At 38.6% G+C, this 24,954-nt stretch overlaps 1 protein-coding gene across 7 annotated transcripts in view; it reads right to left on the reverse strand.

Annotated features, from left to right (window-relative positions):
• Positions 1-8,268: 8,268 nt before the first annotated feature.
• The window catches only part of LOC144063992 (myosin light chain 3), a 29,863-nt gene continuing 13,177 nt past the window's right edge, over positions 8,269-24,954 (reverse strand). For 5 of the 7 annotated variants that reach the window (XM_077586103.1, XM_077586105.1, XM_077586104.1 and 2 more), the window contains 2 exons: positions 22,970-23,174; positions 8,269-12,208 (listed from right to left, as the gene is read on the reverse strand). In XM_077586103.1, coding sequence (XP_077442229.1) covers positions 8,437-9,039 — 603 coding nt within the window. In that variant the 5' untranslated portion in view covers positions 9,040-12,208; positions 22,970-23,174 and the 3' untranslated portion in view covers positions 8,269-8,436. The remainder of the gene's footprint in view (positions 12,209-22,969; positions 23,175-24,954) is intronic. The other 2 variants (XM_077586109.1, XM_077586108.1) reach the window with 2 other exon arrangements.

A 24,954-nucleotide genomic window follows, 5' to 3' on the forward strand; every position in this document is an offset into this window, starting at 1 on the left:
CGCTGATTATTATATATTTTTTTTAATATACTACTAAAATGCATTCAACCTAAGCAGACAATGACAAACGGCTTTTATGTAAATACCACTGACAACGTGTACACTCGAGCAGCAGAGAGCAGATCAGGTCAAATATCGGATTCAAAGGTTTGCGAAAAGTGAGCTCAGGCACTTCTCATTATGACCCTTGGAGGGGCATTTAATCTAGTTTCTGCACCTACAAGGTGAAAGAGTATTGATCCTCGGACACGGCGTGTGTGTTGAACGGGCAGTAATGAAAGTAGCAGTGGGGGCTGAAGCTGTGTATTGTATCAAGGATTGGTCTGTAGGCCTCTATAAAGTGCTTTGTTTGGTACAAAAGCCTAATTAAAGAGCCCCAAACCTTGTTTTATTGCTGCTGCCAAGGTCACGTTTTATGTGTTACATCTCTGCTTGTTCGTTAGTAGGGCTTCACATAGACCCCCCTAAAAAAAGCAATAAACTTTGCTGCAAATCAGGATTCTTTTAACAATGAGAAGCACTTTAAAAAGAAAAAAGAAAAAGAAACATAATTTTACACTGGCAATCTCAATTGTGTATGCTTGGACTGGAGTCTAAAATCAAGTCTGCCAAAAGCCAGAAACATCTCACAAAAAACAGCAATACACACATTTTAGTGTAACGGTTCTTAACAATGATATGACTTAATGACATTAGCTAGTAGCATCAGCACAACGTTATGTAACATTATGATCATGCTAACTGATGTAGTTTCGCTGAACTAAGGGGAAGAGCTTCATTTAGTCAGGTCATAGCTTTGGCTAATAGAAAAAAGTGCTTTGCCGCCATCTTGTGGCATCCGTAGGCAATTACAAACCTTGTTGCGTCGGCGTTAATTCCTTGCCGAGTTTGGCTATTCGAGCCAGAGCTCAATTCACAAGACAGTGGATTCACTAAATGTGTTAACTGTCTTATGTAGAAGGTACAGGTAACACATATTTACAACAAAAGATGATTTTCCGTCCACACAGTGGAGTCCCCACTTTTGGTCAATGTATGACGTGATGCTAGCCAAGTTGAAATAAGTTTCGTGTTTTAGTTTTTTTTGCAAACTCTGGCTAATAACGCCATACCAGATGTGACAATATTGCTATTTCTGTGCTTATTTTGATGCATGCTCCCATAAATTCTGTAAATCCACATATAGCAAGTTTACTTTTTTGTGCTCAAGTTCCTGTGCCATCTTTCATGTCCTGCTGGCACACCGTTTATACACTGCATCAGAGGACATGGAAAATTTGCAACAGATCATTATAAAATATTAAATTGATGTGCTTAACTCCTTGATGTCGCACGAAGCCGCCTCAGAGGAATACCAGATGTTGGACTAATCCAGCTAATTGTTACGAGCTCTGAAGCATCAGCGGTAAATAGGATGCTAAATTTGTGGATAAAGTCGGAGGAAGCTGGCGAAATGGTGCATTGGATGCCTTTAGATGTAAATTATTTTTAGCCAAGCATCAGCCAGATGTCTTGTCTGACGATGTCATCAATCAACAGCGTGACTTTGCGGCATGAAGAAGCTGGGGTGCCATCTTGGGAAAATAACTTAGCATGTGTTGATTATTAATTCTCCTTCGGGGATTTTTTTTTTTCCAAACCAAACACTTTTATGTTCTTTCTGGGTCATAGTTTTGGTATTTTCAGTAAGAAACAACGTATTTTTTTATTTAGCTTCTGTGCCCACGTAGCCGTGGACAGGAAATGGCAAAAATTAACACATCTGCTTTAGCTTACCCTATTAGCAACTTGACACAGCAGTATTATAAAGCACATTTTCAGTAGGTTACCATCCCATGTTGTATCATGCTCTAAATCTAAATAAAAACAATGGAGTGAATATGAATTTGTGAACGTGGAAACATTCTATGCCACGGCTATATGCTATGAGCTACAATATGTCAAATCATCTTATATATGCGTGAAAGAATGCTAATATGAAATGAAAATGACAATGTAATTTCAGCATTCAGAATTCAGCAATCCGCTACCAGAAATGACTCACTTTGTCTTTCAGAAAAAGAGCCTCAAACAGAAAGTGTAATGTAATCTGTGGAATCTTTTGGAATTTGATTGATGTTATTATTTATCATTATTCTACATTTGGGTTCACCTACCAATCTGTATTTGGTATTTCATCTAATGTAAAAGTGGAAATTACTTCTTTTTTTTTTAAAGTTCCGATTATCGTTAATGTTTTTATTGAAAAGGACATTTTGTTTTTAATTTGACACTTTGATTGCATAAGGCCTGACTGGCCTCAATACAGTATATTGACCTTTGACTCATTGAAAAATATTTGTTGCCCCTTAAGATTTTTGTTCAGACCATATTGAAATAAAATGTATAAACAATACCATTACTAAAAGTCAAAATTTAGCAATTTACAAAATTATGCTCCTCCGTCATTCGTCCTTCCGTCATTTTTTCAGATCAAACCAAAGTCTAATTATAAGTCCATTTTATTTTAACCACACTTCCGTCATCATTATTTTAGGACCGACACACTGAGGTGGGCATTCCGTCAGTCGTCAACAAAACAGGCGTCCGTCAATGATCGAGAGGACCGTCCGTACTTGACCGGTTAGTGACGAATACACTGACATACGAAAACCCACTTCAGTCAGTTTCTCGTTATTCATTTGCTAAAAATAAGAAATATATTACATAAAATATTTTCACTATGATAGCTTACTCATTTACAATGGTTTAGTAATTTGTAACTATCGGGAGTGCCCTACAGAACAATTAGTCAAGAACAATCATTCCTACCCTCTACTTTAAGATTTAAGACCACTTTTTTATAATCACACTATTTTTCCATCTTGTCTAAAGAAAGAACAGCAGCTTAAATAATCATAAGTTGTTCTTCATTTACAAAGCTGTCATAAGTTTTAAAACTTTTGGAGGAATTGCCATAATCAAGTGTATAATTTAGATCCTTGAGATTAATCAGCACTTTCAAAAAGGAAACTCTTAGAGGATCCAAACTAATTTTAGTTCCATCGCACAGAGTTAATGTTAAATATTTATAGTGCTTGTCAGGAAGGTGATGCAGCCACTGTAATTTTCATAGCCGCTGTGCTGTGTATTGTTTTACCGAGCATTATGTCCGGCGTTCAATATGTTCTCTGTGTGCTTTTAGCGACCTCAAACACAACAGTGGCCACATTCTCACACATAAACATCGAGTGGCAGCATTTTCTCATTTGAAGAGGTAATTTGTGAGATTGCTACGCCAAGGGCAACGTACATTGTTTTGGAGCTGAGCGGTTATTGCAGCAGCAGCAGCAGCAGCAGCAGTGTTTGTTGGCTCTAATTTTTGGCAGCAAAATTACTCATTTGTCTTATGCCTTAAACTTTAATTTTCAAGGCTTTTTTTTTGTGTGTGCCAGAAATATCTCGAGGGGGGGGAAGATGAAACAAAAACTTTCAAGAGCTGTCACTTCATGAAGCTTCACCAAAAACTAAATGTTTTTACAATTATTTTCACAGTTGAGGTAAAGGATGCACCATTTAACCTTGTTTAGCTCAGCAGTCGCAAGTCATCAGGCGAGCGATGGCGGAGATAAATGACAAGCTTAATGATGAGACAAAGCCAGCCGTTTTAGGTGTGCCAAGGTTAAGATTAGCCAGCGTCATTCGTTTCCAGGCCGTCATTTTTCACCGGCAGCAAGCGAAATTTACCGCCCTGCATTAGGAAATAAGTAACCTCGTTTGGATTTTCAGTTGGAATTTGAAGTTCTTTTATGTTTTAGGATAAATGTAAGGTTGATTTGTCAAACATTTGTGCATGGATAAATGGGGTGCGAATGGAACTGTCACGGCACAATAATAAATTGATGGTCCAAAAAAAAAAAAAAGCAAGGTTCACAGTAACAAAGGAACTCAGGGAATAAACTGAAAACTACAGGGAACATTAGACTGGTCATTGTTAACCGTTAGCCGCCAAACATAAAGCGATGAAGGACCAATGAGAAGTATATGATTCCTGTGAACAGCATGCAAAGAAACAAATACAGGAACAGGAACCATCATTGTCCTCCATAGGGGCTTTTACACCGCAAGAACCAATGATGGGGTTGCACAGCCATTAGCCTAACTGCTAGCATACAGTTGTTGTTTCACTGCAAGCGTACAGTATTTACAATATTTACTAGTTATGATGTCCTCAGTCGCAATATTTTTAAAATGGAGAAAAAGCGAATGGATAGGTGGGGACAGAGGTACAGGCTCTTCTAATCATTTGGGTCACCGATTAGATTAGAACTGCACACTTTATTATGAATTGTAATCGCTTTTGCCTCAATCAAACTTAAAAAAAATTAACGCAACTCTACTTAAATCATTGTAGATAGTGATGAGAAAAAAAACACCACATTTAGCATTCTTATCTGTCTTTGAGAAATGCCACTAGCATTGAGCTGTGCAGACTAACAACAGCGGATGTGATAAAGGTCCATTTCCCTTCCATTCGTAACGTTGTTCGATCTAACTCCGTAATAAGACAATCGGGGTATAAATGGGTTTCCCCCTTCTTCTATACCAACAATCTCTTAAGAGTCTGCTGGGGGGGAAAAAAAAAGAGTGTTGGGATTAGGATGACAATGCACTTGCACATTTTAAAGTTTATTAGCTGTATTATTAAAAAATCATTCCTGAATCATGTTTTTTTCTCATCAACCAATGATGTGTAGGTCTTTGATAATGGAATGACTGAGGAATAATAATTTAGAATATGACTTATATAAAGTTTGCCTCTAAAACCTAACCCAAAACTTAAACCGACCACAACTTTAACCAACTCGAAACCTAACCAAGCCTATATTTGACTTACCGTGTGTTTCCATTTACGTCCCCTGGTTGCTCTTGCGATGAGTGCAGCGCCCAACGTGGCCATAAACAAGCCCAACTAAGCATCCAACAAGCCCGCCAGCAGCTCTGTGGGGCCCGCGCTTAGGCACAGTGTGCATTTATTGCATTCCTCGGGGCACCACGGGTATCTGGACTCATCGGTGTAGGCCATCCATCTCGTCTTTGCTGAGATATTTCAGTCGTCACCAAAAGGATTTACAGGTTGAAAAGGCAGACAGGCCGCACTATTGATATAAATAACCGTATACAAGTAATGTCAATTCTAACAGGTCCCGTTGATATATAAATAACCGTATACAAGTAATGTCAATTCTAACAGCCCCCGTTGATATATAAATAACCGTATACAAGTACAGACGCTCCCCTACTTGCGAAGATTCGAGTTACGAACAACGGTACATACGAACATGTCTGCGCGCATGTCAAAAAATGTTCAGAAAGAGATGCTGTAAGTTAGATTTTTTATTGCGCACCTTTTTCCGAGTACTGTAGTGCTTCTTTCCGCCGCTAATACCGACGCTTGGCGCTGTGAGAGCTCACCCAGCATTGGAGGCTCAGCAACGTGTCGAGGAGGAGGAAGAAGAAGAAACGCCTGTCGCTCATAGATAAAGCCATCGCACTCTTCGAGCAGCAAGACTCAAATATTGAACGTTGCACAAAGGTTGCAAATCAATTGAATGATGCCATACAGTGCTACCGCATCATTTATGATGAAAAAAGAAGAAAACTGTGCAATCGTAGTTAGATCGCTTCTTTCGGCCAGTTTCTAGTAAATCCTCCAAGGAAGATACTCATCAACCCTCATCTTCTTCTCCGTGACCCTCAACTTCTTCCTACATTGAAGTTACGGAGGAGGAAGTAACTTTTGAAGCCCATTCCAGCGACGACGAAGAACCTCTCATGATATAAAATCCTCCTCTTCCTCCTCCTCCATCAAATCCTTAACTCTTTGACTGCCAAAAACGTTAAATAACGTTTTGTAAAATCCTATGGAGGAGTGCCAAAGACGTTAAAAGACGTTTTTTTCAAAAGAGGTGAAACTAACCATTTTCTATTGTTGATTACTGAAAAACGGAATAAGGTAGAAACCAACTTTTTTTTTCTGATGAAAGATGAGAGTCCAATCTTTTGGTAGTATGTGTGTTTCCATAGTCCAAACACATAATTTTCTGTGGACCTTGAAAGATCAGTCAAAAATGCTTAAATCGGCTGGCACCCACGGCATCCCTTTTCTGAAAACGTCTGGCAGTCAAAGAGTTAAGCATCGAGTACATCTTCCAAAAGTAAGTTAAACTTCATTTTATTTATCTTATTACGTACATGTACATACTGTGTGTGTCTCTCGCTCTCTCTCTCTCTCTCTAACATACGTAGTACAGTACTGTACATATTCTCTTTAAACATAAATTATAATACAAAATATAGCACTGAAGCAGCTTACGAACAAATTCACCTTACGAACGATCGCTCGGAACGTAACTCGTTCGTAAGTTGGGGAGCGTCTGTAATGTCAATTCTAGCAGGCCCCGATGATATATAAATAACCGTATACAAGTAATGTTCTAATGGGAGTTTGTTTAGAGGTTCTTTTCCCATGTATTGGTTAGTTAACAGTCTCAGTGGTTATGTAACAGTAATGTTGGTAACATATAAATGGTGGCACCTGGTTTGTTTGTTTCGAAGGTGAGATGTGAGCAAGAATATGTACGAAATGTACTCTTGACGTAACTCCCATCAGTTGATCAAACTTGGTTTTGGTTGTGTGTATAGAGGCTTCGAGAGTGGAGCTTTCACACTGTTGTTATTTTTCATACGTATATTTATTTCGTATTACACTCATGAGGATGTATTGTCATAATATAATTCCAACCAGGATAGAAGCTCTTCATGTCCCTCTACAAAAGTGGTATCTCATAACCTGGTATTTGAATGCTAAAAAGCGAGATTTTACAAATCAGGAATTTTTAACGGAGGTTAACGCAGTCATGCAAATGTATTATATTCTTTTGCATTACATTGTTCTAAATAGGTTGATCAGAATTTCAAAATTAAAAAGCGAGATGCTCCAATTTGAAAATGAAAGACCGGTATGCAATAAATTTTCACCAAATTTAATCGCTAATCTTTGGCTATGAAGGGGGGGGGGGGTCTTATTCAACAACCAAGTGGGGTGGGATTAGCAAAATCCGCCGGGACTCGGGACACTTGGCTCAATGTTATAAAACATGACACTAAAGCATCTTGCGAGCAAATCATGCTAGCCTAGAATTATTAGAAAATTAATTTTTCCTAAGAATTTTTGTTTTGTATTAGCATGATATAAAATGTGAATTGAAAAGAAGAAAAAAAAGATGGACTAAGCACTGAAGAAGTGGGTTTTCATCTGTTAGTGTAACCGTCACTAACGAGGTCAAGTACCGACGAACGCCCGTTTTGTTGACGAATGACAGACTGACGGAATGCTCACCTCTGTCTGTCAGTCCTGAAATAGTGGTGACGGAAGCGTGGTTAAGAATTAGTGTTGTTGTCCCCGTAGACAAACAATTTGATGAACGATTCTTTTTAATGAACTGATTCTAAAGATTTAGTTCACTTAAAAGAACGGTCATGCCCATCATTATTACGAATGATGATTACATTTTGGTTCAGGTTGAAAAAAATGACAGACTGACGAAAGTTGATGGACCAGCAATTGATTCATTTTTAGAGCGTATGCTGACCTCAATTTCAATTTTTTTTTTTTTACTGGAACGTAACGATTAATACTTACTAAACATCCAATTCAATCACACATCCGAGTATTGACATTCAATTTAAGTTGTAGTTAACCATTTCCATCTATATATTCAAATGAAAAGTTTTGATCATTGGGTACGTAGCCAGAGTTACATTTATTTAGGAATGAAATGCATATACTGTAAATTGTAATTTTTTTTATTCTGGTATGGTGTTAAAGGAAGGAGCTAACTACTTGTCATCTACCCCTCACTGGGGCAATGTGACTATGTTGTCAAGGTTTACTGTTAACAAGCCACCAAACCATTAACAACATCAACGAGAAGGCCCTTCATTGCAGCACCTGTCTCGTATTCGTCAGCTTTGAGTGTGTGCAATGTGTGTGTCTGTGTTTGTGTGCCTATGTGTCATGATCCACAGCAGCTGCCCCTCCAGCACAATGACAAGAGGGCTCTTTGTGTAAATTGGAATACAATCAAATCTGGGAGCCAAAGCCTATTACTTTTTTTTCATTTTTCACTCACGACAATACTTGCTCCAAATTACGTTAACCAATTTGATTAGCATAAATCATTTGAATTTAAATGTTTGTTCTTAAATGACATTCAGGGGAGGAGGTTTGCGATAAAATTCCCTTTATTAAACGGGTGTCCAGTGTATCTCATTGGCATTTCTTTACACATTTCCCAAAAGGAAGCCAGTGCAGGTCTCGTGGCTGGTGAGCGCAAATGTTAAAATACCGGTCCACGGTGACGGGAATTGGTAGAAGTCTCTCTGATTTAGCGTTCATCCGGAGAGAATATGCTTCACGAAGGAGGCGTAGCTGATGCACCCGTTGGCGTCCTCCTGTCCAGCCATGAGTCTGTCCACTTCGTCTTCAGTCATCCTCTCCCCGAGCGTCGCCAGGACGTGGCGCAGCTCGGCGCCCATGATGGTGCCATTGCCCTCCTTGTCGAACACTCGGAGGCCCTCCACGAAGTCTTCGAAGTTGCCTTTGTCTTTGGCACGGGAAATGTGCTGCAGCATAGGCAGGAAGGTTTCAAAGTCCACCATCTTGCAGCTCATCTCCTCCGGCCGAGGCTTCCCGAGCACCTTGAGCACATCGGCGTTGGTCGGGTTCTGGCCGAGCGCTCGCATCACGTCCCCGCACTGGGCGTACGTGATCTTCATCTCACCCTTCGCTGTTCGGTCGAACAAGGTGAATGCCTCCTTGAAGTCCTCGATTTGATCGGCGGTGAACTCAAGGGTGATGCTCTTGGGATCGAAGTCGGGTTCCTTGGGTTGCTCTGGCAGCAGATCGGGAGTCGGAGCCATCTTGGATGCCAGAGAGGTCTTGGGCTCTGGCTTTTTCAGCTCAGGTTTTTTCGGCTCTATCTTCTTGGGTGCCATATTTTACGGGGACTGAGAGGTGAACTGTGAAACAAGAACGTCTGAAAAGATTGACGAGGGTCTACAGAGCACAGAGGCCCACACAGCCTTGGTCCTCTTTTATATCAGTCTTGTCCAGGGGAGCCACAGCACAATTTTCTCCGGTGCACTATAAAAGGAAGGAACCCTAAATAGATCCCTATAGCAAGTGATGTCAACATTAAGTATTGTTCTCAGCTGTTGTCATCTGGCCGGCGGTGCTATTTGCTGTCATTAGCCAGGGTCCAGTTGCATTAGGCCAAAAATGTTCTGTCTCTCTGATGGACAAAGGGATCAGAGTACGGATAATATATCAAGCCACCAGGGAGAGCGACTAAAATAGCTCTTCTCGGCAACTGTTAAAAGTCTGGGAATCAGGGCATTCTGCTGGAACATTGTTTTTTTTTTCTTCTTCTCCTTTTAGTTTAACTTCTATGGCTGGTAGCATCCTGTTTCAATTAAGCTTCAAATTTATAATGATTGTGTAGTACACCATAATAATCTGCTTAGTGACTTGCTGGTGCTTTTAAAAAATAATATTAAATGCACGGTTCCTATGTTGGCATTAACCTTTATTCCAAATAATTCTGAAAAAAATTGTGGGTTGTCATTTCATTATATTTGCTTTTCGTAAATTTAATACAGATGCAGTTTTTTTTTTTTTTTTACTCAATTACAGAAACAATCCGATGTCATCAGGGAAAGCCCTTTATTGGGGTGAGGTCTTCTTAGTAGCACTAAATAATACTTTATTTTGAGTATATTTCTACAAATGGTTTTACTACAACTCCCTGTAAAGTAGAAACAAAAATGTCTCGTACGTTTGACAAACTGGGAAAAAAAATGTGTTGCTCACAAGCCTGCCAAATCTGAATGATTAAAAATGATGCCAAGTATATAAAATTAGGCTTTGAAATCGTGAAAAGTTAAGCTATCGTTTCTGCTCTCAAACCCTGTGAGAGTGTCCGCAGAATTCTCTGAAAACACACCTGCTCAACTGTTAACTGTCAATCAAACACAACTATGTCTAGCATCTTACTTATGCCCACACAACCCTACATGTTTCAGCTGCGAAAATAAAGTTTATCCACTTAAAGCCTTTGGTGGCTGGGATAAATTCTACAAAGTCGTTGCGGTGGTTTCCACGACCAGATGAGAGGCACTAGCCACTCGCTAGCTCAAACGCTAACAAGGCTTCCAATGTAGGTACCAGATCTGCTTGGGTGATCAGATCAGCTTGGGGGGGAGGGGGGCTGGCTGTGCCTGTTGATCACATCACGCTATAGGATTGGCTGGAAATTGGCCGCATGACGTTGAAGAATATGATTGGTCCAATCTACCATTTTTCGCAGGATCGGATTTCGTCTGAGTTTAAAAATAATAATAATAATTTAATGCTTTATTTAGGAACACAAAAAATTATAGCATATTGATGCAACAGCCAGGGGGAGACAAACAAAAGGTTTCGCCAGAGAAGGATAGAAATTTGGAGAAACTAACAAATTTAAAAGATAAATAAACATTACACTCTCAAAATGCTTCTAAGGCTTCCAAACGTCCTAAAAGGTGCTTCATATAGATTTTTGGTATACAGGGAGTCACGTTCCTAATTTCGACTTAAGTCAGATTTCTCCCGATAAAGTCGATATTTACATCAAAATACTTTGTGCAATATATGTGAAAAAAAAACATATTTGTACGACCCGGAAGATCCGGAACCAATATTGTGTGTTTCCGCACGGACATTGATTGCCGACGGACGGCAGAGCGGAGCTAATTCAAACTTAAACACAGAAATGCGATGCGCCTGATGGCGAGCCAACCTGCTCGATGGACGTCCGTTGCTGGAGGTAACAACAACACAACTTTATATAACTTAAAAATTGCGTAATTACTGCGGGAAATTAACGAAAAAGAAGGTGCTATGGGTGAGGCACGGGCGCTGTAAAGTCTAAAACAACGTAGGTTGTGTACATTTTAGAGTAGCCCAAATAACACATCGCTGCAATTCAGTACCACATTGTTCTCAGTCTATGTACTTCTTCAGCAATTATCTTTAAAAATGTATAATTTATTTAGGAACAAATCTCTGAATTCACTTTACATGGTCTTTAAAATATGCATTTTATTTTTGTAATAAATCAAAAATCATTATGCATTATAAAATGACCAATTAACTTTTTAAAACGTGTATTCCAATGTACTGTATGTATAATGAATATGAAATAATACATTACAAATAATCATGCAAAAGCCCACTGGCTGGTATCCCACAGGGGGGTGGAATGTTTGTGAGTGATTCCTTGCGACAAGAAAAAAAAAACGTTAAAAAATTTAGCGAACGTTTAATGAAAGTTTACCGATTACCGAATCTTGTGACCTTGAATGAATCCTGACCAGAAATCAACATTCGCCACCTTTGCAAACACTCAAACATTTGCCCCCTCAGTGGGTTACGAGCTTATATTTTTCATAAATAACGATGTGAAAAAGTATCTACTTATGTGTCTGGTTAATCGATTAACCCCACCATAAACCTCAGCTTTAGAGATGCCCCTTCTGTTCAGCATGTATACATGTACAGTCATAGCAAATCATTTTTTTGCTTTCAAGGAAAGGAGGCATCTTTTTGGGGTGCAACGTTTAATTATTCAAGTTGAGGACACGTCTGCAGCCAAATCACTATTGCGTGGCATCTATTACAGTGGCCGCTCCTAGTTCTCCAGTCCACAAAACACCATTTCAATTACAGTACAATAAATATTCTGCAGATTAAAAATGACAAACACCTCTTTTTCCAGAGATCTCCAACCGCGAATGAAACTTTCCTTCGTGGTTTGGCATTATTCTGCTCATTTATGTTATCATTTTTATGCCTGCAAATACATCATCCCGGTGTATTGGCTACATGAGACGCCACTTACTGAAGCACTGGAAGCAACTAGTCCACTAAATAGCATTTCTGTCACACAAGCAGAGCTCATCCAGTTATGTGGCCACATCGACAGATGAACACAGTCGCCGACCCTGCAGGAAGAAACCCAAGATCTGTCCTAGAATGGCCTGTGTGTGCTCCCGCTAAAACAGTTGCCCGGCAACAGCCTCGGTCTCATCATGTATGCCCAACCTGATGCGGTGATTTGTGGCGGACCTGCAAATGCGACATTTACGGTCAACAGGCAGCACGGGGCTCTGACTTCTTTCTTTTTAGCGACAAGCATATTCCAGGGATGAATTGTGGCGAATTACAATTTGATAGCCTTGCAGAAATATCAGAATGTGGATGATTTGAACAGTGAACGTTAATTAAATGAGGATGCCTGGGGCTGTTCGATTCCTCCCTGGCATCATTGAGTTCAGGTCAACAAATAGGATAGAAGAAGTTTTACAACTAATGCGGAACTTTTGGATGTGTTTGGGTTGTGGGAACTATTGTACATATAAACTAGACATTTGCTATTCTGGAGAAACTGCGTTTCAGGCTGAAAAACATTAAAGCATGTGGAATTATTTGGAGTGATGTGGAATGATATTGAATTAAAAGGAATGATATACCGGGTCAATGTATGTGGAATTTGTAGATATTTTTTAACTTGTGGCTTTTCAATAATTTGTGATTTTTTTGAATAAAATAATAAATGAAATGGTTTGAATCGGTCAGGTGATGTTGAGGAAGAAGTGAATAATGGTGAATATGTTCTTTTTGGGGGGTTTAAAAATGTTGAATTTTTGGTTTTGGCATGCTGAGAATCATTCCCAAAGGTAAATGAGCTGAATAATTTTCATTCCAAATGGGAACGATGTAAATGTGTAATATTGAACGTGCCATTGGGAATGAATGAGCAACAGCTGCAATGGGAAATTTGGCCTCATTGGAAATGCATGGGAAATATTTGGGTGAGAAATGAAGAATTGAGTAAAAACTGTGAATATTGGGAATTAAAAAAATATATATACTAACCTCCTTGGCATGATTTTTTGGAATGCGTTGAAATTGGAATAAAGTGAATTGGATTAATTATGTGGAAGGAGATACAAGTCAAAAAAGTGGGCCAAATTAACAACAGCAACTAGAAAAATTCCTGCGGAAATTTTGAATGGGACTGCTGACTCTTGTAAATGAGCTGAACAGTTTAAAATTTAAACGACTGGAATCCGTCAAGAAATGTGGAAGTTAACCATAATCAACATCAACTAAAAGTATCTCACTGTCCCTGAAAATGTATTTAAAAAAATGGAAATGAGCTGAACAGTTTAAAATTTAAACGACTGGAATCGGCCAAGAAATGTGGAAGTTAACTATAATCAACATCAACTAAAAGTATCTCACTGTCCCTTTAAGAAAAATGCACTTTCACGCACACACATTTGACTTGGAGACGCCACGCACCCACATTCCATTGATATTGTATGAGAGACGCACACCTTGAACAAAAGCCTCTCACGACCTAACGGTTCAAGATACAGATTCAAGAAATGGCTCGTTAGAACGGCAAGGGTTTGGGGAACACGAGCATGTTCTCATTTTTTTAATCGGATGAAAAATGACCAAATGAGAGCAGGTTGAACTTGACCAATATTCGTTTAAACATAAAGGGTGCCCAGGGCGCTGACAAATGATGGGCCGGCAAAGTTTTGTAATATGGCCACCTGCATATTTCATTGTTATCAAATAAAGAGAGTGATGCTTAAAAAAAGAGTTTCAGCAACCTTCAATGGGAGATCTGCAGCACTGGAATGCAGTTCGAATCCTTAAGTATCAGAAGCTACAAATATTCCGACAAGATGTTGATGCTTTTTTTCCGGACACAATGGAAACAAAATGAGGAAGAGGTCATTTTAGTTTGCTAAAGTTAAAGTTTTTGTGTTATGGCTCAAAGCCCAAAGTTGGTCAAGGCAAAATGTTATGTCCACGTTCTCGGTCTATTTTTTTCAAGCATCAATCATTTGGTTGGATTCTTGTTTGCTCATCAGGACTTATTTTTCTTACCAGTTGTGGGTTCGTGCGAAGTGTATTTTGTGCAGTGGATTAAAAAGCAGTCGAGAGCAGATGCAAAAGTTTAGAGTCTGCATTTTTTTCGGGTGGAAAAGGGGCCTCCGAAGACATGTTTGGTCCACTTTCTCGGGGATTAAGTGTCTGAATTAAACATACTGGCATTCCAGCTGAGAAAATCACCTGGTAAGCTCCAAGGAAAACATCTTCTAAGCCTGTGTGCTGCTGGGATAAACAGGTAAAAGCCATTCGGAGACACGCGCCAAAACAGCATCACAGACGCATCAGAAATAGACCGGTCCGGCTAAACAGGAGAGGATTGGACCACCAAGCCAAGTACTCCAAAGAGAATTGAGGAGTATGAATAGCCTGGAAACTTCTCTAATCTCCCTGTCAGAATTCCAAGTCAAGCTTGGGAGAAATGGGCATAGTGCTCATTCCTAGCCTGGGAGATGAGGCCATTGTGCTGTGTGATCTCCCAGCTATTGTCTGACTCACAACAGGCATGACTACCTCAAAGAATTGATGCCAACCGAGAATAGACAAAAAGTTGATGCCGCGCAAAGGGATCATAAAATTCTTTTTGGCAAGCAGTCACTGTGTACTTGCTCTTTGTATCCATAACAACTGAATACAAGAAGATATAATCAAAGAATAATTGGAAGACAGCAACACTGATCCCTTGTGTTTGGGGAAATAAGTTTTGTGATGACATTCCTATGGGAGGAGTCTCTTTTGTAGTGTGGTTTAACCCAATGAGTATTTATCTTTTCCTAATTGCTGTGAGAAATCATCATGATCACTGACTGTCTTCACATAAATGAATACTGTAACATATAAAGATAATTTGAGCAAATTTCAAAATTGTGTATCAAACTAGAAGACATCCCTTTGCATTATCTCTAAGTATCTCTGAGTTTCAAAAACGTTAGAGACTCCTGACATACACTAAATCACAGGTGTCAAATTCAAGGCTCGGGGGTCAAATTTGGCCCGCCTTTTTTTTTTGTGGTCCGCAAAGGCAATTAATGTTTTGCATATCTACTTCAAGTTTCTTGCTAAAACATCAACATTGCAACTTGTCATGTTGATATATTGCTAGTATATTTATCTACAATTTCGCTTTTAAAATAAATGTTTGTTGTTTACTGGCTTTTTTGTTGCGTATGCAGTATGTAGTAATATGAGGTCATACATTTATATGGGTTGAGACTCATAACGGCCCTCAGAAGATAAACAAAATGACACATAATTACAATATGATGAGTGGGTTTGAAACCCTTGCAAACAATAATACTAGCTAGCAGGAGATTCCTCACTGGTAGCATAGCAACTAACTGTTAGTCAGAGAAAGCGATCAGAACAATTGGCTTTCGGTAAGTTACTTCCTTTAAAAAAAATTTTTTTTTTTTTAAAGTAGAACGTTTTAAGTAACTTGGTCACAAAAACATTTGAGCTTATTTGTAAAACTCAAAAAATTATGAACAATTACATTTTTACTTGGTCCTCTGGCATTATACATCTAACCAACCATAAAACAAATGACAAACCAAATAAACTATTTTTTTTGTTTTTATAAATCACACACACAAATCCTGTATCTGCAACTTCTACATATTTGTACCTAAAGTAAAGGTTCAGGCATCAAATCATTAAAGTAGATAAGTTGAAGAGCAAAAAATGTCAGAACCTACAATCTCTGGAACTGTAAACAAATTTAATTTCATGATCACAAGGATTGCATCACTTCCACTCTGAGTTTTAGAAGACCTTGTGCAGCACTCATCTGCTGTATTGGTATGGGCGGCTGTAATTCATTCTTGCATAAAATTTGGCAGCCAATTTACCAAACAAAGGTGGGAGGCCGTCTTTTGTGGAAACAGTTTTGGAAATGATTACAAAAAATTATAAAAAAATCTCCCTTTAGTGAAAACCCCATGAATTCCATGTTTTTTTCTTTAATTAGCACACACTAGCACACATTTATAAAAAAAAATAAAAAATAAAAAAAATCCACACATTAAGTTACACACGACCGCATTAGCTATTTGATTATCAGCTTAAAGACTACTTACTGTAAACATATGAGAAACAGCCGAGTTAGCATTTTGTCATATGAGTTTGTTAAAAAAAGTTTATTGTGGTCCATTCAGTTCGAAAATGTTCTTGTGAGTTTCAGTAATGCATGTAAGACTCTGGTGCACAACCAAACATAGAGTATGAAGCCTTTGTTTGGGAATCAGAAGTTTCTAAACTTGTAAATAAAACGGAAAATTAAATGTAATGTTCCCTGTTCACTGTCCAGCACGACTAAATGATTATCTCCTCATAATACCAATTGCTGTCCGGTGTCACTGTCCGGCGCTAACATGCAGACATTCACTCGTGCGCTTTTTCTTTTTTTAATCCCAGATCACTTCTATTTTTATTGCTGTATAAATGAAACGCACTAAGAGACTTTCTCTTTAGGGAAAACTTAGGATCGTTATATAATTGTTTAATCCAAACAGTACTTTGCAAGTGGCAGCGTAGCTGAGGTATCAGATATCTAGAGTGGGCATCTAGTAAATGGACAGTTGCTAATTTGACAGCCCCGGTCCACCACAACTGGCCAAGACCCTTGATTACCTGCGATTAAGGGATACTTTTGTAAAGTTAAAAACCTAAGTTGAGTCATCTAATAAATTGTCTTTTTAAAAATTAATTTCTTATTGCTTCTTATTGCATTTTCCTGTTTGTGGGTTTTCGATTTGTAGCGCTGCGAGCAGTGGGGATGATGACAGCCGACTGACTGTGAAGCAGCTGAGGGCAAAGAGTAAAAAGAGCAGAAAACATGGATGTCTGCTGTAATCAAGCAAGTGAAGTATTGGAACAGACAGTGCCTTGGCCAGCTCTAATTCCTCAAACATGGTCTTGATTAAACTGTTTACGCAGTTGTAAACCGTGCAAACTGTTTCCTGGAAGAGTCATCCCATTTGAACAATTCAATAGCATTACTGCTCTACAGTATTAGCCCATTTCTTTTTTGGTTAATTTAAACATTTGTCCTTATTATCAAGTTCTGTGCTGTTGCAGATATAGTGGAATCCTCTCATAACACCCCCACCTCCAAGATTAGATTTTTGTTTATTTTTTTAACATCGTCTTCAGTGATAATAATTGAACATTGTGACCTAAGTGAGACCAATGAAAAATCTGGCTATTTCAAATAGTGTGGATTTTTTTCTCATTACTGCCGGTATAATTTTGCAAGAAAATATCATCCAATATTGGGGGATTTAGGACATGTAGGATTGGAAATGAAATTAATCCAATGCTGTGTCAAACTGTAGAATACGGGCATTTTTAAAGTTAAATCATTTTAACTCAATTATCACTCACAACTATTATTCAAGTGTAGAACGAAGTAAAACTAAAGCTAAATGTCATTGGGGATGGATTGTTGTGGAAGTATTGCTTTCTTTGGCTTTTTGCATCACGGTGTAAATAATTATGTTTTGAAAATTCTGGTTTATGTATGAGGGACTGCACAAATTGGCTCAAAGAGCTACGGTACGATGCAAATGAGTAATGTCATTTGCACATGGTCCCTACTCAGTAAGGATGTAAAGCTATCCAAACTACACAACATGATAATTATGGGTGTGGTAACCAACGAAGTATGTCTGGTTAGAACATGTTTTTTTTCCATGTGAGCAATAATCAGACCAGGTTTTCCCTTTGGACCGTTTCATTTGCTTGTGTGTGGATGTGTGTGTTTAAGGTAGAACAAAAAATAAAAATAAAATAGACATGAACAATTGCATGTAAATATCTTGGCTATTCAATGCTAAGAAGCTGAGGTTATAAATATACATATAGTTCAAATAGAACAGGTAATGTTAACCTCAATGTATATAAAAGACCTCCAATCACTATAACACCTAATAATGAGGCACTTACTTGCTAATGCATGTACACATTGTCAATCAAGTCCATTTGTGGGTGAACTCAAACGTGATATGTTCCCTTTCATCTGGCTATTAGCGTGGGTCTTAAACGTAAGTGGCCAAAACATGCCTAATTAAAATAAACTGCACTAATAAACCAACAGAGGGTTCTGGAACTGCACAAATGGACAAAACCTGTCCTTTTCAATACATGTGCTGCTTTTGTGATAAGACGACGACGATATTGTGGCAATGTTAATTTTGCAATATCACATACTGTACCTACTGCTCAGTGAATGAAATAACCTAATAAGAAAACAAACGCTTTGCCTTAACTAATGATGAATGAGGACAAGTGAACCTAACCACTGAAACATTACAACTTTCCTTCTTATAGTCTATTTTTTTCCACATTATTTTCTAAATATGCCTAGTTAAAGCTATCCCTTCTTTTGGAAGTTTCTTTGAAAAGCCAAAGAACAAGTAAAACTGACAAGTTAATCTTTTGATGCTCACTGAACTTAAGTCGTGCGTGATTGTCAGGCAATTTTTACGGTAACTTTTTGAAGTATATTTTTGGATTGAAATTGAATTTTATTCTACATTTTATCACTTGATTCTTTACATTTCCATTTTTTTTAGGCTCAAGGTCCCGGGAGAAAGCCATGGAGCCGCTGACTGACGTTAGGACATTTAGTGTCTCCCTGTAAAAAACAAAAACAAAACTGAATATTTTGGTGGCTGACCTTGTAGGTCTTTTCGATTTGACTTACATGAGCTTTGGGGCTCCTATTTTAGCAGGTTACCTAAAATCAGACCCGGTCCAGATCCATCAGTGAAATACAACCGCTGTCTCAGTAACAAACCCGTGTTGGCTCGGACCAGACCGTCGGGCCGCCTGCAGCCATTCCCGGTGTTATCTGCCGGATTAAAGTCTGGCCCTCTGTACGCCTCGTCACACAGATATAAACAAACACAGCACAAAGATCTCCACAAAATACACACTCGTTCAGCCATGCATGCAGTGCAAGGCAGCCACTCGCTGAGTCCAAAGGGACTGGCACACATCAGTTGGAGATTTAGTGGTGGGATTTGAATGCCCCACCCCAGCAGCCTTCAAATACTGGATACCTCAGAATAGCACAGAATGCAGACAGCTATACAAAGTACAAATAAAAACTGACTACTAACAGTTCCACTGGATTGTCAGAAAAGTATTTTCACGCTGTGCTACCCCCAGTGGTGAACAAGCTCCAATTTACACCTCTAGACCCTATTTGCAAGCACACTGAGGAGGTATATGTATTACAAAACACCTATTTGTGTCCTTTTTTTTCAAGCTGATTGTTAACGTTTCCTCAAGAATGATAATGTGGACACTTTACAGTGTTTGAATATGAAGAGAACCAAAAAGAAAAGCAATGAGAAAGTGATTGCTTGATTTGAGATTGAGGCAGAGGGAAGTAAAATGTCCTTCCGTTTATTTTCGACAGCACTTTTCTTCAAAAGGGCCACGGGTAAGCTGAAGCCTATCCCAGCTAAATTTGTGCAAGAGGCAGCGTAAACCTGTGGCAATGGGACCTAATTTGCATGTTCTTAGAATGTGGAAGGGAAGCCGAATTACCGGAATGCCAGAAAAAAACCCACATGAGCGTGGGAGAACATCCACAAATCCACACAGGTAGGAGAGTAGATTTTAATTTGTTTGGCCATTTTCTTGTTCATTGGGAATCATTTAAGAAGTTTTTGTGCTATAACAAAAAATAGAATGTTTTTTGGTACACATGACAAGAACAATTTAGCATCTTCAGTCAATCTAGCATGTATGTTTTTGGAATGTGTGAAGAAGCCAGAGTAAGGGGGTACATGCTAACCCCTCATAGCAAGATCAGAAACTGGATTCAAAACCCCAACCTCAGAATTGTGAGACTGTTGTGCTACCCGCTTGTCCATGGTGCTGCCACCAAACAAACAGACAAAAATAAAATATAATTGTACTTAATGATAAATAGCATTTCAACTCAAGTGAGGTAACCACATAACAAAGGAAATCTTAAATGATTTTTAAAAGCACACGTAAATGTCTCTTGCTCTCAGCCAGATGTCTGTCGAAGTTCCAGGATGGACCTGTGAGAGGCAACATAGTGCTACAGGAAGCCCAATTACCAGAAAGTACTCAAAAGAAGAAAGAGTAGTCGTGGAAGAAGAAATAGCATCAGCATTCTATGTGAACTTTTTTGCAGCATTTCTTCATTGTATCTTTCCGCAACACAAGCGTAGCGACTTAGCCATCAGTTTTGCCATGTGACCTCCCAGGTAAACAGAAGGGAGAGATATTGATCTTAAATTAAGGTCAAACACTCTCACGCAGCCACTCTTCAATTACACTGTCCAAGGACTCCAAGCTGGTTTGAGATTGACAGATCTGAGAAGACTAGATTGAGATGGGGAAAAATGATTATCAAGACGACGGATGCCAAAAGCCCTTGCCAGACTTGATAAATATTGAAAGTGTTTTTGTGTGTGTGTGTGCGTGCGTGCTTGGTTGACTATATAACTGTGACATGCAGTCAACTCACATGTTTTTAGTTTACGATAAACATTTCCAATCACCAAGCGATTACATTGCATATCAGTGATAAACAGAGTGTGGAAAAGGAAGTGTGATAATATTTAGACAACTCTGTATTAGACACAAACAAACAAGTAAATTAAGCAAGGGGTGAAAAGTAGCCAATCAATATACCGCTAAATAGATATGGTAAAATTCAGCGAGCTAAACTAGCTAAATAATACGTAGGTGTGTGTGTGTGTGTGTATATATATATATATATATATATATATATATATATATAGATGGATAGATAGATAGAGATTATATAATATTTATATATTATCAAGTATATATAGTGTAATTTAACACAATAGAAATAATGACAATAATTAAACCCTGTAAAGTAGACTGCATACATTTTGGGTTTTGCATGTGAAAATGTGTGCGCCAAATACTCTGAAGCAGACGACCAATTTATTGCATACAATTCCGTAAGTAAAGGTTAGCGTCAATGCTAGTACTACTAACAAAACACATGAAATGTCCTGGATGGCTCACTAAAGTTTGATTTGCTAATGGTAAGGATGCTGTATCAAAAATAGGGATTAGGAATTATGTGTTGTCGTACGCTTTTGTGCTATAATGCAAAACAAGTAGTTCTTGTGTTGGTAACATTTTCTTATTCAAATGGCAGATAAGGACTATACAGTAAAATATCTTACCAAATCTTACTGCCACACAACTACTCGCGTTTATTGGATGTGTCGTCGTAAACACAATGAATAATTGAGACTCCAAAATACGTGCTGGAAAGTGTTGATCTGGTTTTAGGGTTAACCCTAACCCGTCTGAATAAATAATCTCTTATCCTCAATTCAACATACTTGCTTACCCCAAGATGGCGCCAAAGTAATATTTTTATATTGGACATTTCTTTAGCCCAGTGTTTCTCAAACCCTGGTCCTCGCGGCCCACCATCCAGCCTGTTTTCCATGTCTCCCGAATCTCACGCAGGTGAAGATCGTTATCTGGTTTCTCCAGAGTTTGCTGATGAGCTGTCATTGGAATCCGCTGCATGTCGAATAGGGAGACATGGAAAACAGTGGGCTCCGAGGTCCAGGGTTGGGAAACACTGCTTTAGCCCGAGCACAAAACGGGGAAAGATGAGTTTTTCAGCAAATATCAGCGGATAGTTTCCCAAAATAACGTTAAGTACAGCAATCTGGTTTCCAGGCTACACTGCCTTGTTTTAGCAAGAGTTACTGAATAACACTTTTGTCAGTAAGTCAAGTTTTTTTTGCCAAGGTTTCTCTGTCAGGTCTTATCGTCGTTATCTGAATCCAGCCCTACTCTTTGTTTTTGTATTTAAAGACCGTTTCCTAACTCCCATGTCTCGTCTGCATTTAGGTCCTAAATCCGGACTTCACATTACAGTCAATCAAGGAGTTGGCCTTGTGAATCACCAGACCTCAACCACTGAGCATGATTCATGTGTGAAGACGTAAGCACTCTCGTGTCATTCTTCTTTATTTTGCAGCAACCGGTGCGACAGTACAGTTGAGCGCTACAACAGAGATGACCTTTTAGGCCCCACACTCCGGTAGAGCTTGTGTATTTGGGGTTTATATATGGGGATGGTGGGAATTGAGGGGGTTGGTGGGGGAGGTCATTATAGTCCGTCAGCCGTCAGAGTGTGGGTCTCCATCTTGCTGAGTGATTGAGCGATAAGGCAGTCACAAGCCATGCAGGCGAGTCGTACATCAAGCAAATACAAGCCACCTCCGCGAGCCCCGCATTCCCAAGGTGATATTGACTCGGGCTTGATAAAGAAGGGGGCGAGAGAGAAATGTCTGCGCTCGGCATGCTAACGTCATACTTTAATTAATCGAAAGCCCGTCTGAGGCTATAACTGCACTTTTGTGTGCGCCTGCTTACAAATAAAATAGACTATAGTCAATTCACAGAGACTATAGCCTACTGTATTGGATTTATCGGATATCTTAACTCTTTGACCGCCAAAAACGTTTAATAACGTTTAGTAAAATCCAAATGAGTGCCGCCAAAAACGTTAAAAGACGTTGACTATGTTTTTTAAGATGCTTTGTGTGTTTGTTTACACACTAAATTGAGGCTCATCTACAGTTAGAGGGGAATTTGTAAAGTCTCATTTAGTAATATCCCAACTAGTGGGTGCTAATTGCCTGTTCAGTCGCTAACAGATTGCACCCGCTGTTGTCAACCGTAAAAGTGCTGGAGACCGCTGTGTTTAAAAGAAGCTTTTGCGCTTTAGGTAGTACTGATGGTTTTCACCAGAGCCCTGCAAGCGCAAAATGGGCTCAACTCAAATGTATTTATCGAGCACTTTAAAAAAACAGCCACAGCTGAAACTACGTGCTGTAAATAAAATCCAACGTGAAACATAAAACAATTAAATACCTATTTCCACTCAAAGGTTTGCCCTTGTGCTAGGGAGGCTAGCGAGCGGTGGGGCCGAAGTCCCTCGGCAAGCCAGTGACATTTGGTGTGCAGGCATCAATGGGATCCGGAAAACCAAGTGAGGGATAAAAAGTCACGTCCTGGAAGCGCCCCGAGGGGACGATGTTTTGAAGCACAGTAGTTCCACTACAGTTGTAGGTAAGCGCTGTAAACAAATAACAATAATAAAAAGTCTGCCAATACATTTCACGGGAAAAAGTAATAATTGTGTGAATAGTTTAGCAAAACACAATAAACAGTAAAACAAAAGGAAGGGGCGAGGGGATAAAGTTTTTAGTGATGGAATTTAAAGTGTTAGTAGAACACAAACAAACATATAACTGAGTTACAGAGAAGAAATTGATCATGCCGATAATTTCAAGTTCAAAAAAATTAATTAAGAGCTGCTGGCGGCGCACGAGGCGGCCGCCTGCAGTCGCAGCGCTCTGTGATTACGTCTCAGCACATTCAATAGGAGAGATGGAGGCGGAGTGATTTCAGAGGGACTACAGCAAAATACTTTGGCAGACTTTAGTAATGACTTACTTTACTGATTATTTGACTTGAGAGTAACTTAATTACAATACTGAAAGTATTTAAAAGTAACTAAGGTAGATTTCAAGTTACTTTATTACTTACATTCAACAGATGCTGACATCCCTAAAATTAGCAACTGTTAATTTATTTATTTTTTAATTAAAAAATAATATCCAGACAACTGTTTTTGACTTAAAAGTAATGACTTTAAGATATTAGTTTTTCTGGATTTCAATGAACATAAACAGATTACTGGTATTTGATTTGATTTTTAAAAAGTACAATAAAATAGTCTTTGGAAACTTCACTTAAATGTTTTTAAGGCAGTCTGACATATTTAACTGTTTATACTGTCATAACAAAGCAACATTTATAATGTACATTGTTAATAAATATAGTCCAATGATAAAATTTGGGGACATCATACAGGCACACAGCCTTAAAGCTTGAATGTGCTATATCTTTTTTTTGTTTGTTTTTACGTAGCCTACAGGTAAGGTTTTGGAAGCTAGATATCACTTTGTCAACAGCAGAATGTGCATCGTGCCTTAAATATTTTCTTTAGCTGATACAAAATCTAAAAAGTGACTGTCTAGTTGTCGGTTGTATGTTATTCACCTTTATATCCAACAGACAGTCAATATGAGATAACATTATTAATTGCTCTGCAGTAACAAAATGTGACTTTACAAAGAAACTGTACTCAAATTACTCAATTGAGAGAAGTAGCTACTACTACTACTAAATTGTTTTAACTGTCAGTGTAAAATAATTTAACAATTTACAAAGTGTTGTTTTAACTATATCTAGTGTGGATCAAATATACACTTTCAAAGTGTTAAATTTAACTCTTTAGGTGTTGAATTAACACTGCCAATTTTGTTGTGCAGCACCCCATATTTGGCACTGTTGTGTTGTGCCACTGTAATCCTTGTGCTAGAGAGCACCGCGAAAATCAAATGCAGTGTGTAATAAGGGTGTGAATTTCCTAGTACCTGGCGATTCGATCCATAGCATGATTCAAAGGTCACGATTCGATTCGATTCGATACGATTAATCCTGGTAAGAATCTATAAGTTGATTATTGCAAAAAAATACTCAAATTTAGAAAATACTAATCAGTAAACTTGCACATGTACACTGTAAGATTTGTATGAAAATGTATGTATTCATCTGAAACTTCAGGCTTATAACTGTCAGCCACTGTATTTAACAAACAATCTGTTGCGATCAGTTTCATGTTTGAACAACATTGAAATAAAATATTAAAGCTTATTGTATCATTAATATAACATTCTTCCATGGTTAACGTGTGAACTCTAAACTAACAATAAGGAAGATGTTTTGTTGAATATTTCCATTAAAAAAATTATGTTTAAATATCGATTCGGCCGCATATCGAATCGTTT

The sequence above is a fragment of the Vanacampus margaritifer genome, chromosome 14, assembly GCF_051991255.1.
Source record: "Vanacampus margaritifer isolate UIUO_Vmar chromosome 14, RoL_Vmar_1.0, whole genome shotgun sequence".
NCBI classification, from domain to species: Eukaryota; Metazoa; Chordata; class Actinopteri; order Syngnathiformes; family Syngnathidae; genus Vanacampus; species Vanacampus margaritifer.